Raw genomic sequence first — 19,267 nt, 5'->3', positions numbered from 1 at the left:
TCCACTTACTTGAGTGCTTACTTCCGATTTCGCGACGCATTTCATCCGAACGATTCGAGATATTTGGTTCAAGTGGATATTGGGCAAATGTCATATTCTCTTTACGCATTTGCTTTCCAAGGGATGTCATCATAAGAAAACAGGTATGCAGTCCAGCCACATTATGCTGGCCATTACGTTCATAGTAGAAAATTGAATGTGACCAATTGTGTCTGGTTATAGATATTCAAGTAAATATTGTATTATATGAAATGGTATATTATATTATTAGTATATTATATGAAACATACAAACATTTTTAATTTATCAAGATTATTATTTTTACATTGTATGTTCTTTATAGATGTAACAAATTCAGTCGTCCTTTAAAAGACAACAACAACCGTTGTAAACATAGTTTACGTTTCTATTACATCTTACATAAAAATAGTAAGAGAGTCTTAAATAATGCAAATGAATGTACAATGCGCTCGCTATTTAAACGAAATTATTTACGTAAGCACTCTTAACTACACACACATACTAGATACTACATAGCTTGTCATAGAATGTAAGCTGTTGCTAAAGCACAACCTTGCTAGCGATCATAAGCATTTATTTTAAAGAATGTATGTAAATTAAAATACAAATATTTGTATGTTTGTATAGGATTTAATATTTTTATAGGTCCTGAATACCTAAACCTTTTTGGTCATTATTTTAAGAAGATTCCGTTGATGATAAACATTTTATACACTGACATTTTTTACAAAAAAAAATTAAGTTGTTCAATTTTAGGTAACAGCCGGATATAATAAATTTCAGTCATTTTGATTTTTGTCATACAACTCCAATCTAACCGCTAAATTTATACAATGGAGCGATGCATTGGCTCAAAAAACTTCTAAATATTTTTTAAAACTGAAAATGTTATATTACTAAACATTGAATTACGTAGCACTATATATATATTTGTATAATTAAACAAAAATTTTATATTAGGCTTACTTACTGTTTCATCACATTTATTAATAGCTCAGATATGGATTCAAAGCTTAGCATACCCGTGCGTATTAGCATATAGAACTCATCGCCGCAATCCGTTTTCTTTTGTTCAAAGTCATACGTGGAGCCACCTACTGTAATGAGCGGTGTCCCCTCGCTATTGAAGTATTTTGTAATGCGACTGACAGCAGCTTTAATAAGTTTTTGTTTTAATAACATACTTTTTTTTGGTAAAGTCAAAAAGCTTACCTAAGGAATAATCACAAACAGGTCCAAAGATAACCTGCGCGCACTACGCAGCAAATAAATGGAAAATAAAATTCAAGTATGAATATGTAATATACCTTAGCAATATATTTTATTTCCTTTTATTTTTTTTTTATATACCTGTTTGATAATTCCGTCCATTGCACGAATTACGCCCAAGGAAACATCACATTTTGTATCGTGGGCCAACCACTCAAAGTCAATATAAGATGGTATAAGCTCTGTGGATCGGATTTGCTGCTCGGCCACCTTTAGTATGGGCAGAACACGCTGCAACGATGCAGCATAAGCCTCATCATTAGGCAGTAGCACAAGAGCGCGAATAGTGCAGTTTCTACTAGCCGGGTTGCAAATGGCTTCACAATCACGGGCTAACTCGTACCTGCATCTACCTTGGCAGCTCTCTAACAGAAGTAATCCGAAAAGCCACAGAAGCAAGAAGCGTATTTGTCGCTGGTACTGTACTGTCGCTGATAACGTGACTGTTTCACATGATTGTGGGCATCTTCCAGCCCAATCTCTAAGTGCAATGACTTGTCTTCTTCGCATTTCTCTACGACTTTGCTCTCCAGACTTTTTTATACACGTTGAAATTTTTGTAAGAAATGGAAAAAGGGTATCATGAAGTTGTGCAAATGTATGTAACAGGGGGACTTGGAGGCTTGGCAGAGCCCATAAAGTATATATATTCTTGATCAGCAAGACAAACTAAACCGATATAGCCATGTTCGTCTGTCCGTCCGTCCATCTGTATGAGTGCGTGTTTCTCAGCAACTATAAGAGCTAGAGAAACCAAATTTGGTATGTATGTGCTCCTATATTCTCCTATCATACATAAGTATTCCTAGATCTGAACTACTTTTAGTTTTTTTTTTTGATCTTAGTACACAAGCGTTAATTAACACAGACTTGAGATAGTTTAAAAAGATTGTGCGCATAGAAAAAAATAAAGAATAGTAGAAGGTTTCATGTCGCAATGCACTACGATGTTATCAGTTATAGCTGTGTCAGTATTGTCCAATATAAAATGAATTTCCAATCACTATTAGCTAATAGCGAGCTAAGGGTAGCCTATGAAATTCATTTAGTCATTATTTAATAGTTGGTTGATATGCTACAAATGTATATATCAAAGAGTATTGTATGCACTTAGTATGTATGCATGATATTTGTTTACACTTTGATATTAACAAACAAGTGGAAATGTCAAAGTGTATAAAAAATGAAGTTGTTCAAAGACAGAATGAGGCGTGACAGACCCCATAAAGTTTTTATCTTCTCGATCAGCAAGATCAACTAAGTCGATTGAACCCTGTGCGTCTGTACGAACAACTGAGATGTTTGTATGTATATAGACACTGTTTTTATTTTTGAGCACTGCAGAATTCAGGAAAATTGAATGATCAAATAGCTCCGGAAGCATCATTATCGCAGATTTGAATTTTAACTTAATTTTAAACTTAATAATTTAATTTTGCGTCTAGAGAAATCGATTAAGACTTTTACGATCCATATGGACTTTAATTTGTGAAAGTTACATACAACGTATATTTATGTATGTATCAGAGAACGGCAAGAGTGCACACACCCCTAAAAACACAAGCGTACTACCATGGTAGTACTGCCACACATAAGCGAAATTGTGGTTGTGACCACTATCTATATATAGTTTATCTAATTAAAACTTAATACCTCTAACATTTCAATATGCTAAAACAAATGAAGTAATTAGTTTTTTGCATCATAAGTAGGTTTAGTAGGTTTAATTGTAGGAAAATTTAATTTTGGCAGCGATACACTTGCCTTAAGTTTTAAACGTAAACTCTTTAACAAGCAAGTCTTGTGGCAAAAACAAAAAATGTCGAATAATTCTGGTGGCACCATTTAATTTAAATGAAGATATTTCTCTAGAATATATTAATTTAAATTTTTCTACAGTTATCAAGGAGGCTTAGGAATCTTTGCTTGAATGTAAGCAGTTACAAAATAAAATCTTATTTCCTTATAGGAACAGCTAATAAGGGTTTAGGAGCTGATCGGGGAGTATGGAAACTTTTAGTGGGCGGCGACCTAACAATATTTCTAACAATTTTAGATCACGGACCAGCCTCGTTATCGTTTATAACTATGCTAGGGTAAGCTGGAGTAACAGGTGTTACTGAACAGCTTACCAATATTAGATCGTTAGTTTTTTTTTAGGCGTTGCAGCCGTCACCAACTGAGATTCGTCTAAAGCTTTAAGAGCTCCATGCTTCTTCATGCTTACAAACTCATCATTGAGTTTACTAAAGCTCTTTCGCAGAACATAAAAATTAAGTTTAGTCTGCCGCATAAGCCTATACATTTTTTTTTCTTTTTTTTTTTACTGTGAAATTTATTTAAAACTGGCCTACGTGGACAACCATTAAATTGTGTAGCTATACATTGACAGGTCTTTATTTCATCTGTGGTGGGTTGGCTGTGATGGGTTGGCTATAGGGGTGCATCTAGGTCGGTTCGTCCCAGGGGAGATCCAGTGGATGTACTCTGCGGAGCCTTCTGGTCTGTTCACTGTTATCCAGCAGGGAGATGGCGAGGACATTGGGATGGTTGTGGAGTCGATGGGTATAGCGTTTGCTGGCCTTCTTTATTTCTTCCTTCACCCAGGGGAACTTGAGCACTTCGTGAATAGTGGCGTTATCGTGGAAGATGTGAGCGTTGGTGGCGAAACGGAGTGCTTTGTTTTTAAACGTCTGGATGTATGTCCAGATCGGCCTTATGATTGCCCTGTAGACCAACAGCTTTGAAGAGAAGTTGAGCTTAGATCTTCTTCCTATTATCCAGTAATAGGCTTTGAGGCGCTCCTCGGCTTGTCTACGCTTCTTGTCGATGTGGGGCTTCCAGGTGAGCCTCCTGTCCAGTGTCATACCGATGTATGTGGGCGTGTCTTCGTGTGGTATTTGCACGCTGTCCAGTGTGACTGGTGGACAGTTGCCGGGCCGGAGGGAGAAAGTGGTGGCGGTGGATATGTCGCTGTTGACAATTATATTCCACTTTTCGTGCCATAAGTTGAGCAGGTCTAGTTGAGATTGCATCAAACTTGTGGCCTCAACGGGGGAATCGGCTACAGCGAGAAATGCCGTGTCGTCGGCGTACCTAGCTGCCATAATGTTGGGGCTCTGAAGCACAGGGAGATCGGCGGTGTATACGTTATATAGCAGCGGTCCTAGGACGCTGCCTTGGGGTACGCCGGCTTGTATGCTTCTGGGTTGTGACCTTGCCTCGCCGCATACCACTACAAATGTGCGGTTCTCCAGGTATGACTACAGAAAGGTGTATTATGGCTGGGGTAAGCTCCTTTTGAGCTTTACCAGGAGCCCGGGATGCCAGACTCGGTCAAAGGCCTGTTTGACGTCTAGCATGACTGCCAAACAATATTTTTTCTCCTCGAAAGCGTCCAGGATGCGTTGGGTGACTCGGTGGCATTGCTCGGGGGTCCCGTGGCGTTGCCTGAAGCCAAACTGGTGATCGGGGATCAGACCAGTCTCGTCCATTACTGGCAACGCTCTGCTCAAAAATACTCTTTCGAGTACTTTGGAGAGCACTGGCAGTAAGCTTATCGGACGATAAGAGGCAAGATTAGCTTCAGGCTTTCCAGGCTTAGGTATCATTACTACCTGGGCGCGTTTCCACTGGGTGGGAAAGTACCCAGTTTCCAATCATTCGATGTTATGATCTATAAACCTATACATGACGGCCTCGGCTTCAGGGCAAGATTCGCATGACCATTTTAAGCCGGTTTTATTGACAATCGAATCTTTAACCTTAATTGTAAAACCTGCGCACTTGACATGTATAAATTTATCGCACAGCTAGCATCCGATGCACTCAGCATTTGCATGGCTTTGGCATTTGCAATTTTTAAAGCTGCAAGCGAATATGATAACAATATGTATATGCCTTGCGAAAGCGTAAACAAGTAACCAAAATTTTAACAGTTAATGCAACGGATGAGAGCGCACGACTAAGAGAGTACGTTAGATGAAAGCGTTAGTTATTTTAATGTGTGAGCGCAACAACAAATACACACTATTGCAAGCACCGTTCTAAAAATAGAAAAGAGAGAGTAAGCGATTGAGAGCTTTATACCAGAGACGCTCAAACCAACAATAACAACACAGCAATAAACCACGAAAACAATTGTTAGTTTATTTATGCAATTGAAACAACTCAACAATAAACAACTTTTTCCAATCTTTATGTGCAGTCTTTCACCGTGAATATCACTATTAATATGCTAAATTAAACAAACTAAAACACACAGATCAATAAAATATATCAGAGATACGTAACAAAAAACACGTTCGTTTACCGCAAAAGCTAAGACATCTGATAGTATTATTATATGTAAATGATCATTCCTACGCAATATGTTTTTCAGAAAACACAACTACGTTTGATACAAATTTCCTTTTTTTTTCAAGCGAAAATTTTGTAATCAAGAAGTCGAAAAGAGTTTTTTTTTGATTAAAGTATCAATTTATCAAAAAAATTTTGAATTTCAAAAATATTTGTTCTTAGTTTACTTTATTTTCAGCAGCTGCATTATACATATGCAAAGAGAATGGAGAAACCTAATTCATCCGAAGAACTTAATGTTGTTCAATGCACTATGGTCCCAAAGCTGATTTTTTTTGGCATAAATTCAAATAATAAAGCTAATGACTTGAAAATTGACATGAACTTTATGTAGAATATTTTACACGATATATATATATATATATATATATATATATATTGTTGGGTTTGCCATGCCTCCTTCTCCCTGTTATATATAATATTACATTTCCACAACTTCATAATAATTTTGATGAATCACTCCATTTGCTGTGTAACAATATAGCTAGTAGCTAAACACTCTCGCGCTTCGAAAAATGAATGGATATGTAAGATACATATGTCCTAACTAACTTTTATATAAACTTTGATTAGTGCATCTTACATACAAACACAAAGCCTAAGCGGGACACATAGAGTGTGAACAAGCTGCGTCAAGCGATTCACTGTATCGAAAAAGAACAAGACAAGGGGATGCGGATACAAAACGAGTGACTAGTACCACTAAGCATACTATGCTTAGTGCTAGTACGTAGAAGAAAGAAGACTGCAAAATCAGCTGGCAAGATGCCAGCTGCTAAGAATTAACTGACACGATAGTCGCGCAAATGAGTTGTCTTATTGTGAAGTGCGGTAATTTGCAAAAATGACGGCAAGCTAAACAGAGTCCGCGAACAGGTCACCAAGGCAATATACACTGTCGGAGCTAGGGTGCTGGAGTACATAAACCTGCTCAAGGAGTTAAACGAGTTTGTGCTGAGCAAGAGCGCAGACGTTCGCTACATCTAACAATTAGATACGAGACCTGTGAGGCAACGGAAGAACATAAAGTGATATGCGTGTGCCACAAGGGTCGGCCCTTTGCTGTGGAATGTCATGTACGATGTGCAATTTTTGGCTTGACTATGGCAGACGGCAGCAGTCGGCTTCGCGGACGATGTGGGTGTCGCTGGAAAAGGAATTGCATGTACTGGAGGAGAATCAATCAAGCCGAAGCAAGTATAGTAAATTAGCTCTGCGCAAACTTATTGATTATTCTATGATTTAATACAACAAGTATTTCTTACAAAAATCTGTATGTGCTTAACTGTAATTGGACGACAATACAACAAATTGGTAACTTAAAACTATACACAAATATGTAGGCAATTTCCTTCGCAATAATGAAGGCAAGCATAAAGCACTTCAGTGGAAATCTTTTCAATGGTACCAAAGGCCGCTTTAATGTCCGTCTCATCCAGCAGACGATTGACGGCAATGCGCAAACTGGGACGCACGGGCTTGCGTTCGCGGTTCGGCAAATAAGCAGCATCGACAACAGCCACGCCATTCTCAATGCACTTATCAGCCAGCAACGTAAGCAGCTTACGCTCCTTTTGCAAATCATCATGCTCCTGAGTCATCTACGGAAGAGAGTTCATCTCCCCGCAATCGCAACTTGCTAAACCGTTAAAAATTTTGTTGCACCAGACGCGACTATTAATGCAGCTCCTCAAATATGTGTGGGTCACGCTCAAAGCGATCCAGTCCGGAAATATCAGCCTGCGTTAGCATAGGCGGCAACAAAGCAGAGAATATATAGCCCAAGCCAGAGAGTCGCTGATGCTCGGCTATAATGTGTGAGCCCACACAAAAGCCGCCAATCGTGGCCATGGCTCCCTCCATGCCAGCAGATATCAAATCCACCTATTCACGATCAACGTTGAAATGCTCTGTAATGCCGCGGCCTGTTTTACACAGTGTGCCAAAACTAATACTTTTGCTAATACTGGGGTTTTTTATATCGCGTTGTTGTTGCTCCTTCAGAAGACGCTTCAAACCTTGCATATCATTGTGCTTGAAAAAGTAGATAGTACCGCGAGAGCCATCCAGACCCTTTTGCACAGTGAAATTAACGGCTTCATCAACAAAAACAATGTCCCCACGCTTAGCATAGGCGAGTATAGCGCTAGCTACAATCGAAAAGCCATACGAATACACTATAGCCTCCTCCAGTCCCATAAGCTTGGCTAAGCGATCCTCCAAGTCCAAGTGCACATCCATAGTGCCATAGAAACCACGGGGCCCACAAGAGCCAACGCCATATTTGCGAAGCGTGTTGCATGCTTTCTCCAAAATTTCACTATACTCTAGGAAACCCAGATAGTTATGTGAACCTAGATTTAAGCAGTCGTGTCCGTCTACTACAATGCGTTTGCCCACACGTGATTGCACCAGAAGTGTGCGCATCAAAGGATGATCGGCATCCGTATCATGCACTAACGGTTTCGGTTCATATTGCTCAATAAGCTGATCCTCCTGCTCTTTGATCAGTCTTTTGCCGCCACGCCTCTGCAAGAGTTGTCACATCACCGTGATCAATAATAGCGTTTCCACTACCAGCGTAAAGGTCGGCGTATGACGAAAAATGCTGCCTAATTCGTTAAACTATTGTATTGTGCCAAGCATGTTGTAAGCTTTTTTCCCTCTTGTAGGTGATTGGGCCTCGAAAAGTTATATCTTTAAAAGAAACGATTCTGATACGGCAACATGCAGCAAAAAGGTTTGGAGCTACTCTCTTATTGTTCTCTGGTCTCGACAGCAAACGATTGCTTTGTCTGTCGACGCTTGTTTTGTGCATATATCCATGTTGTCTGGCGGTGTCTCTTTCGACGATTGCCCGCTCAGCAAATTTTGTCAAAACAGAAAAAATTAATATTTTCAATATCTAGCAGAGAACGGCACGGGTGGCACTTTTTAAACGACATGGCATGGGTACCAGCAAAGTCCCGAAAGATAAGGCCAAACGAAAATGTACACGCTCACAAAGTGCGATCGGCTGACAAAAGCATAAGTGAGAAATATTCTCGCTTGCTGTCTCGCACTGGTAGCAGCGCCGACGAGACAGCAGGTAACGAAACAGAAGCAAACATAAGGCGCACAAAAAATTGTATGACCTTTTTTATGCTATTTCCTCACTAACATTTTCGGGAGTTTGTGTTTACCCACGCAATAATTGTAGGGTACCCATGAAAATATTGTCGGCCGGCAACAGCCTAAATTTCGGCTGCTGGTCTGGGGTAATTCACCGCTCCAAAAGTACTGCATCAGCAGTATTTTCAGTTGGCTCGGCTACAAAAGAGAAGTACGCGTTGTTTCGCTGAAAAGAAAACCGACATTCGTCTTTTCGCGCTGTCTTTGCTTACGAATGTCGTTATGATTCATATTTTTAGTTTTTGATATATTTTGTGTAATTAATAATTAATCAATAACTTAAATATTTAGTGCGATTTTATTGCACTGAGTGTCTTTTCGCGTTATACACTGTACTCTAGATTTGTAGGAACTATATTTTTTTCGGAGATCTACTGCGACGACGATACGAGTTGTACGACTAAAGACTATTTAAAATTAATTTAATATTTTTATAAGTTTCCATAAAATGAAGTTATATTATTATATATTCTATTAGTTCTTGAATATGCCTACAAACTAAAAATAAACTTGAACTTATTCGTTTTGTTGAAAGTAAACTTTTTTTTTACATATTCACATATTCATAATACTGTAACGAAATCAGCTGGACCCACAGATCAGCTGGGTCGATAAGCTGAGCTTTCGGTGGGATCAGTCTACCACCACCGAAAGCTCTGTATCGATCGGGCACTTAGAGGACCTAGCCCTGGTTCTACTTCGTCCTTGGGCGCTTTAAGCATCTAGCCCTGGGCGCTTCCCGTCCCTAACTCACTCCCTTTCCTTCCGGGCATCGTGCCGAACAGACGCGTATTATATTTAATAAGCACTAATTAAATCTACTAAATTTTGAATCATCTTAAAAATAAACGTGAAGTAAACTAAAAATGTACATTGTGTTGGTGGTTTCTTTTACAACTGCGCTTAACGTTGCAAGAAATCTAACCCGCTCTCTCGCTCAACCGCCTACCGCCAAACTGACCTAAAAGATTGCCACCGCTCGGCCAACAGTAGCGTAGCTTGGACCCGCAAAGATCTTGTGAGCCCAGAAAACTGGTAATTTGTGCTACATTGGTCGAGCGGTGGCAATCTTTTAGGTCACTTTGGCCTCACAGTTTCCCTCACAGGAATCTTTTTTTTTTATACACTTTATATCTTCTGAATCTACTCCGATCGTTTCGCGAGACTCGTTAAATTGTAAAATTATCAAAAAGCTAAAATCACATATGAAAACTGTCATAAATATCGATACATCTCCTACTCAATTGAACTAGCGTTAAGGATTGGTAAGAGATAACAATGTGATATTTTAATAACTTAATGCAATAACACAAAAATATGTGTATTTAAAAGAAGATTTTAGCTGGGGATTAACGTTGCTCGCGTAGCGTTCGTAGTGAGAGGCCTTTGCCCCTCTAGTCAAGTTTAAAAAGTTGTTGATGAATGGAGTTTTAAGTTATATGCAAATCTCTTGATTTAAAAAAGAATTTGTTTGGTATATAGCCAGAAGCCTAATAATAAAATAAAAAAAGCTCGCAAATTATAAAGAAAGATATCTAAGAGTTGAACCATTAATTAATTATGGGTAATATCTTATCAGCTAACGTGATTGCAAGCTAAAAATATGTAAGTAACTAAAAATAGAAATATAGTATACGTTGCAGAGAACGGCAATTGTGGCACTTTTTAAGCACAATGGTGGGCACACACAAAAATCAAGTGCGAGGACCATACGCGCACAATGACAACTCGGGAAAAAATACGCACACGGACACAACAAAAAATTGATAGTGCGGCGCACAAGCAGCGCACAAAACACCCAGAGAGATCCGAGAAAAGGTCAGTTGTGTTTTTAGCCACAACGAAGCAAGCGCAAAGGAAATGTTCGCGAGGTCGATCGGCTGGCATATAAGCATAAGCGAGAAACAATATCGCTTGCTGTCTAGCTCTGTCTGCATTGGCAGCGACGCCGACGCGACAGGCAGGTAGCGAAACAGAAGCACGCAGAAATACTTTTGACCTTTTACTTGTGTGTTTGCTTCGGGAAAGAATTGCCTGTGCACAAAATGCTGCTTGGATCATTTTTTCTACGCACAAGTAATTGCATTGTGGTCTCATCAACAATTTCGCTTGTGTGTGGCAGTACTACCATGGTGTACGCGTTGTGTTTTTCGTGGTGCGTGCACTCTTGCCGTTCTCTGATACGTTGCTTGTCTCTCTGAGCTTGAAACGTCGTTTAGGTTGATCCATAAGTACTGTCACTATGCTTAGTGGTGTTCAAAGCGAAAAACACTTTTCAAGTGTTATACTTTTATGCATCGTATAATGGTCTTAAGATTCAAAATATATATTTTTGTAATGATACTATTGGGCTTTGTCAAATCTGCGCGATCTCAGTTAACCCCCATTTTTCTCTTTAAGTAGGTCTTTGTAGATAATCTCTATAATACAACAATTTTGTATGGTCTAACTTAGACATTTTAGTGATTACATCAATAAAAAGAATGCTGTGCATTTACAATTCAGTTTTTCCGAATTTAGTTTCTATTTATATTTATCAGAAATTTGTTATAAAAATTTAAAGTTTGTATATCGTGCTAATGATGTAATCCGCTTTAATTAAAAATAAATTCAGTTCTTTCTAATCTGGCGGTAGAATTTTTCAAAGCCCCTTAGATGGTTAAATAGGTATTTATTTGAGAAACATATGTGTGTCTTTGAATTGTGGAAATTGTGGAAATATATGGATTCATTGATTCAAATCGTATGTATGTTTATGTGGCATGTATATACACACCCTACACACATAACATGTAAGTACATGCAAACATATATACTATATACATATGTATGTACATGCATTGCGGTGTTATAGACAAAGATTAAGTTAGTTTATTTTGTACATTATTAAAATATTATATCTTTGCCTAAACTTATCAAACTCTCTTTAAAATGTAGATGTTATTTTGTTTTAGATGCGTGAACAAATTGTTTGCGTACAGCTTATATAATACAATATTTATATTTAATAAAAAAAAAATCTTATATAATATACTACAAAACGGAAGTAAAAAGTTTTAAAAACCATTGCCTTTTGCGTGATTTACTTTTTTTCAAGTTAAATGAAATTATTAACATAATTATACGTTAATACGGTCATATAAGAATATGTACATACATACATTATGGACTTACATATGTGAGCTATCGAGTACTGTCGAAATAAAAAGTACAACAAAATAAATTGTATTTTTATTCACGCGAATAGTATTTTTAATCACTGTCACTCTTATTTTATATTTCAACAAAATGTTTTCTGGGTAAAAATTAATATAATAATTAAATAACTTTTAACAACGTGCTCATGCAATTTTCTTAGAGTTCCTAAATATTATTTGACGAGTCTAGATGTATATTTATATATTTTTCTTTCTTTTAAAATACATATTGTTACTGTTCAATTTGTTCAAGTTATGATGCTGGCGTTCAACGGTAGCTCAATGAATAGCAAGGGTACACATTAAACTGTTATTTAGCTTCAACGCCTGACCGAAAAAATATGAAATTGCTTTAGCTAACAAAATGTTGTCCATTTCACCAATGATATCAATAGCAACTAAACATTAACAATTCTTTATGTTAGTGATAAGAAAGCCCTCTGCTATCTGCTAGCAGCTGATAAAATGTTGCTATCTAACATTTTTGTTATACATACGCTTCGTGCTCCAACAAAACCGAGAATATAAAAGCAGTCCCGTTCAATACCTAGTACAGCACAAAGCGGTAACCGAAAGATTTCATTTTACTTAGAATGAAGGATAATAGAATTCCATTGCTTTTCATTCAATGGTACATCAGAAATCTGTAAACATTGTTGGGTCCATTGTAAACATTCTTTGAAATATTATGATACGGCGACAAAGAGTTCTTACAAAAAAACAAACAAACTGTGTCGCCTAAAATCAAGGGATAAGATAAGGGAATAAGGGATAAGGGGCACTCTGCGTGTCGCCAGCGGTCACACCTCCAGCATGGCGGGAGCAGGTCATGTTAGTTGCAAAGCTACTGCCAAAAAACTAGAACGCAGTACCGCTGTCGATTCAGAAGTGGCCTGCAAAGACCAATCAGATACAGGCACCTCAAAAAAGCACGGCCTGTGCGGTCAAAAGAAGCCAACAAGGCCAAGTCTAAATACAGGGCCGCTATCAAGATTATGGACCGGCTCAAGGAAAGAGGGTTTCTCACCCCTAAGGAGAGGAGCAATCTAGCCAGGGCTGAATCCAAAATCAAAGAAAGCGGCAGTTATTTCACAGAAAAACCGTGGCAACAAGCCACGACTAGTGACAAGAAGGAGGAGCATTCGGGCAAACGCCAGCACTCAACGGAATCAGAGAAGATGGGTGCGCCGTCAGGCAAACGCCAACAACTCCCGTTTCACAAGAAACGCTCTAAGAAGATAGCCAAACTGCACTTAGTCGTGGACCTCATCGGCAGAAGCGACCCGGGAAGAAAGATGTTGGCAGAGTAGTGGCAAAAGACCGAGCGAGTCTTTTGGACGCTCTGTTGGCTACCATGGAGCAAGGGTGTGCTGCGCCTACATCCTTTGATGGGGCGTGTGGGAGCTCATGGTGTAAAAACACTTAGCTGCCTTTGCAGGCATGACGACACCCTAAAGTGGGTAACAGAGACAGTGAAGAAGATCCCGCCCCCTGGGAGGGTGCCAAGCTGGAGGTAGTGGATAGAACACATAGTCCGTCCGTACCAAGGGCGAAGGTACTCTTCCCTAGGGCCATCCCGACGGAGGAAGCGATGAAGCACCTAAAATGGCAAAATTCTGACGTGCCCACTGAAGATTGGGAAGTCTTGCATGCCGCCAAACTACAGAGCGAGGGGCGGTGTGTGATTATTCAGATCGGAAAGGATGCCGAGGATCTGCTATTAAAACGATTCGGGTGGGGATGGTGTGGGGCGTATGAAAGAAACGGCATCCTCTGTCGAGTCTAATCCAGATGACGACGAAGAAATAAAAAATACTGTTATAGAGGTCGCATCGGAGCAGGAGTTATCCGATAATGCTGAAGGTAATCCAGCCTAACCTTCATCAGAGTAGGCTGGCGTCGGCGGAGCTCCTTATAACCCTAGAGGAAGGGTCCGCCGATGTAGAGTTGGTCCAGGAGCCTTGGATAGCGTCAGGCAACAAGGTTTCTGGACTTAAATTCAGTAAATAGAATACGTACTATCCGACACTAGTAAGCACGGTAAGTCCACGATCTCTTCAATCTTGCCAAACAAGCGGACGAAGTGATAGTATGGAATGATTACAATACGTGATTATGGCAGTTCAAAGCTGATGTAAGAAGAGCCAAAAGAAACTGTTAGATAACCTTCTGTGCGAGCATAGAGAAGGTCTCACAGACAGCAAGGCTATGGAAACTTCTATCTAAACAGCCGGCAATTCAATGCCAACTCAAAACAGGTGATGAAAGATGGACAGAGAGCAGCAAGGAGGCACTAGATGCCTTACTCACAGCACTCTTTCCAGGCTGCACAGATACACAAGACAGTGTTGATACCCATATGGTAGCAATGAGAGTGACAATTCCCAAAGACCTAACAGATCCCATCAGAATCCAATGGGTCGTTGACTCATTCTCGAGTTATAAGTCCCCGGGACTGGATGGGATCATTCCAGCCATGCTTAGGACGGTCAAAGAGTACGTCACACCATGGCTAAAGGCTATATTCGATGCATGTTTGCTGTTGTGCTATGTGCTTGTCGGCAGGAGGACAGCCCGTGATATATTTTTGCCTAAAGCGGGCAAATGTAGTCATGGGCAACCAAAGGACTTCAAGCCAATAAGTCTAATCTCATTCCTACTTAAAACGCTAGAAAAACTCCTGGAGATTCATATAAAGAACTCTGGCAAATTCAAAATTAGTCCCATCCACCATGCATACACAAAAGGTAAATCAGTGGAAACGGCGCTTCACTCGGTAGTAAGTACTATCGAGAAAGCACTACAACACAAGGATTGTGCACAGTGCATTCATCAATGTATGTATCAATGTAAAAGCTGTTGAGCTGCAGAAGAGTTCAAGCTGAATCGACTCCAGCGATCATGACCAAAGAAGCGCACGGGGGTACCCCGCAAGGAGGTGTCGAACTTATAAAGAACTTTAACAGGAAAGCACCCAAGATAACTTCCAATGTGGATGACATTGGCTTAATAATCACGGGTAAATGTCCATCGACCATCAGCTCGGTCATGGAAGGAGCACTAAAAGATGTGTTAAGGTGGGCCACAACAGCAAACCTGGACATAAACGCGGATAAATCTGAGTTGGTTCTTTTCACTAAGAAGTACAAAGTTCCCAGATAGATTCCGCCCAAAATAAAAGACACCCAACTAACACGACGTAAACAGGTAAAATACCTAGGAGTGATACTAGACTCAAAACATGCGACGGGCAATATAAAAATCCAGCTCTTTGGACATAGCTCAATCGGTAATGGATTGGGACATGCAACAGACTACATAACTCCACAAAACAATTTTAAAAGTGTCCCTACTGCTCTTTGGACATAGCTCAATCGGTAATGGATTGGGACATGCAACAGACTACATAACTCCACAAAACAATTTTAAAAGTGTCCCTACTATGCTGGGACCGGATGACTGGTGCATAGGGCTAGACTAAAGTGCAACAAATGTATTACACAGACGCTTCTAAGATCGAATCGGGTGTGCGCAGCCAGAGCTAAATCTCTCACACAAACTACCGGACTACTGCAGCATATTCCAGGCGGAGATCTTTGCTATAAGGAAAGCAGTGGAAGCAGTCCAACAACAGCCAATGACAATGCAGGAAGTTAAAAACTTCTTTGTAGATAGTCAAGCCGCCATCAAATCACTGTAGGCACAACACATTTGATAGAAAAACACAGCACGTTAAAAAATGTGTACATCTTAAGGATACCAAGCCACCAGGGAATAGAGGAAAACGAGACAGTGAATGCCCTAGCAAAAGAAGGGACAAAACGCAACAGTATTGAGGAATATATTCCAATCACACTCAGATCCCTATACAGCGATATAGAGACAAAAGCAATAACCGAAGCAGAAGGGAAGTGGAAGAACATGGCAAATTGCAAAGCCGCAAGAACAATATGCCACTCAAGAAACGAAAAGCTATCCAAATTCATAACACAACTTCATAGGAAGGAGTGAAGGCTTTTGGTAGGACTATTAACACGACACTGCATATCGGCATCCCAAGCGAAAAAAACTGGGCCTCATTGAAGATGACGTCTGTAGAAAATGCAAAGAACAGGGTGTTACGGAAACTATAGAGCTCCTACTGTGCCAGTGCCCGACGCTGGCAAGAACATGCAAAAAATACCTCAATTCGTACGAGTTACCATCACTAATGGCAGCGGCAAGGCTAAATCCTGGATCGCTGCTGAGATTCGCCAAAAACAGTAACATACTGTAGAACTAACCGAAATCTAAAAGCTTTTCCATAGTAAAGAAATTCCGGCAACACTAAGGACCAATGTTGATCAATGTGAGGTCACCTTAGGTGGCCTACCGGCCTAACCTAGCCTATTACATGCACTCACCAAATCAAGCCATAACTGAGTTGCTTTTTAAATAGCTTCAACCGTAATTGTTAATGTTCATTTCAACTTCGTCATCATAGTGTAATCAGAAGCCGACCATTATTAATAAGTATACGCAAGCGTGATAACCGATAGAAGCCCTTTTTGATGAAAACATGGGTCTACAATAACGTTATGCAAATTAAAAAGAATTAGTATCCATAAAAAAATCCAAATTATTTATTTATTGGCTTTGCCCAAATTATTTAGTGCTTTTAAGCACTGCCAAGCTAATCCCGAGTATACCCTATGAGCATTCTAATATTTGATTTCTGCTTGGCTGTCCGCGAACATGCCAATGTCTCTATTTATGTACCCCTTTTCTAAGTTGAAAGCTCCACACCGCTCTATTGCGTGTATTTCCGCTCGGAAAATGCCTGTAAATTTTAAACCTGAGTCAGCAGACCCGTGTTCTGCCTATTTTCTGTGAGTGACCCATCCGGTTACCACCTAACGGCATGTGTCTTCTCATTATAAGTGCCTCTCCACTCTGTATTATGACTAATCTTAATCGTGAAGAGCTTGGTAAAATTTTATCTTGTTACTGACTCGCCCTGAGGGTATTGTGGTAAGAAATTAGATGTACTCGCATCCTCCCATCCTGTCCTCAAACTTTCCCTTACAGATAATGGTAATATCATCGGCATATCCTTGACATTAAAATCCATTGGCTGTAAGTGCTTCGAGCAGCTCATAAGTGGCGATAGCACGCCCCCTTGCAGGCAGCCTCTTGTAGTCTGAGCTCTGACTGTTAGGGTGCTATCCTGGTATCTAGCAAGCGTTCTACCCATTACTAATCCCATATCTACTATTCTTTTGATCAGTGCATTCAATACAACGTCATGTGCTGTAAACTCAAAAGTATCCTCTATGTCCTGTGCGTGCTGGTTTTTATGTAATGGATAATCCTCTAAGTAAGTGTGCCTTATGTAACTATCCACTACTTTTCTAGCGTGTTCAGTAGGAAGGAGGTCAGACCTATCGGCGGAAAGGATTTGGGCTGAAAAGGCTCTTTTTTCCCAACCTTCGAGAGAAAGATAAACCTGGCCCTAAAATTCTAATAAGGTACGGCATTAGCAGCTCCAGACCTTTTTGTAGATGTATCGGTGAGATATCGTCTACGCCTGGGGCTTTATACGGCAAGAAGTTACCGATTGCGCACCGTATCCTTTGTTCATTTATTATAGTTGAGGCTATTTTCCAGTTGGGTTTTCTGGCTGCAGTCCAGACTGGTGCCCCTCTGCCTTTGTGTCTGACACATTCAAAACGTTGCTTTTGGGTAAATTGGTTTGTAGTAGAAGTCTATCCTTTTTTTCCTCAGTCTCCGTGAAGGTACCGTCCGATTTCTGTAGGCAAAGTTCTTGAATGCCCTTGCCGTTAGAAACATCCTCGCTGCTTGTGGTGTCTTTCCTATGTTAGCACAAAACTTTCAGAAGTGGGATCGCTTGCTCTTTCTTATTTCTTTGTTGTATAAAGTAAGCTTGGCAGTATAGTGATCCCAACTGTCCGAGCTTTTCTTAGCTGTGTTGAATAGCTTCCTCACTTCTAGTCTCAGTTTACATAGTTCTTGACTCCACCACGGATTGTGTTTTCACTGCCTTTTTCGGACAACTTTCATGGTTGGCATGAAATAATACACTCTAGAGTTTATTATCAGTCTGTGCAAATTTATGTCGAGAATTAACTGAAACGTCAGTCATTCTGTCCTTCTCGGGTTTCTTACTTTCTTATTAAAGGCTTAAGCCCTCCTTAATGTCGAATGGAATAATTCTATGATCCGACATTGACGGCTCCAAGGAGACTCTCCAGTTGCCGATCGTTATGTCCAGAGCCTCAGCTCATTTTTTTGGTGACAGACGTCGGTTCAGATTATTATCTGTGCTGCCCCACGTTGTACTGTGTGTGTTGGCATCACACCCCAGCAATAGTGGCAGATTTCTGTTGCTGCAGTGGTCCACCGGATTCTTCACCTCAGGTGGCGGTGCCTCGGCATCTTCTCCCGGTAGGTAGTAGGCTGATGCTACCACCAGTATCCTCGAGTTCGACCCGACAGTGATTAGCACTGCTACCGAATCATTACTAAGGAATTGGGAGAGACAATGAAACTTCCGCTTCTGCGGACATTCCCTGTCCAAGGCTCAACTTACGCACAAGCAAAAAACAATTTGTACACACAAACAGAACACAACGTGTCTCAATAAACACACAAGCAGAGAACTGTACTTGTACACATACACACAGAAATCGCCATACTGCAACACACGCCCAAAACGACGCGCAAGTCACCACGCACATTGCAAACAATACAAACCACGTTCATTCAATTCTCGCTTAGATGAAATTTCCACAGTTGCAATCTGTAGCAAACATTGAAACGTTCTTTACAAAATTGGAAAGTTGCTTTCAATTGCAAGGAATAGGCCTACGCAGAGAGACAGAAAACTACACAGATGCCATCGCGTATGCCGACTTCAAATATATACATAGATCAAGTGCGCAAAATGGTACAAAACGAACCAGAGTTAAACTCGTACAGCACGATTAAGCAAGCAATTCTTGCAAAATTTGCAGAGTCTGACATGGCAAGGCTCGATAAACTTGCACCTGCAATACAGCTTGGCGACGGCCGCCCAAGCCAACTTCTCAGTCGGTTGCATCAGCTGAGGACACAGTAGTACGTCGTGCTGTCATAGCTGGCACTATGGAGAAGACACGAAACACAACGCTCTTACAGCTGGCAACCACTGCAGGCACACTCATAAATTCGCTTAGCTACGCATCAAACGATAACATTGCTTCGTTATCGAA

At 40.2% G+C, this 19,267-nt stretch overlaps 1 protein-coding gene and 1 pseudogene across 8 annotated transcripts in view; both read right to left on the bottom strand.

Moving 5' to 3' along the window:
- Nucleotides 1–12,082, bottom strand: part of LOC108603350 (atrial natriuretic peptide receptor 1) — a 62,683-nt gene extending 50,601 nt beyond the window's left edge. For 7 of the 8 annotated variants that reach the window (XM_033293150.1, XM_033293154.1, XM_033293151.1 and 4 more), the window contains exons 1-5: nucleotides 11,995–12,082; nucleotides 1,372–1,824; nucleotides 1,234–1,276; nucleotides 992–1,175; nucleotides 10–212 (exon numbers count right to left, since the gene is read on the bottom strand). In XM_033293150.1, coding sequence (XP_033149041.1) covers nucleotides 10–212; nucleotides 992–1,175; nucleotides 1,234–1,276; nucleotides 1,372–1,800 — 859 coding nt within the window. In that variant the 5' untranslated portion in view covers nucleotides 1,801–1,824; nucleotides 11,995–12,082. Of the gene's footprint in view, nucleotides 1–9; nucleotides 213–991; nucleotides 1,176–1,233; nucleotides 1,277–1,371; nucleotides 1,825–11,994 lie in introns of those variants that run through there. The other variant, XM_033293149.1, reaches the window with a different exon arrangement.
- Nucleotides 6,935–8,295, bottom strand: LOC117135092 (annotated as a pseudogene).
- Nucleotides 12,083–19,267: the final 7,185 nt, after the last annotated feature.

This window comes from Drosophila busckii, chromosome 2R (genome assembly GCF_011750605.1).
Source record: "Drosophila busckii strain San Diego stock center, stock number 13000-0081.31 chromosome 2R, ASM1175060v1, whole genome shotgun sequence".
NCBI lineage: Eukaryota > Metazoa > Arthropoda > Insecta > Diptera > Drosophilidae > Drosophila > Drosophila busckii.
The sequence above is the reverse complement of the archived record's forward strand: the minus strand, read 5'-3'. Positions and strand labels throughout refer to the sequence as shown.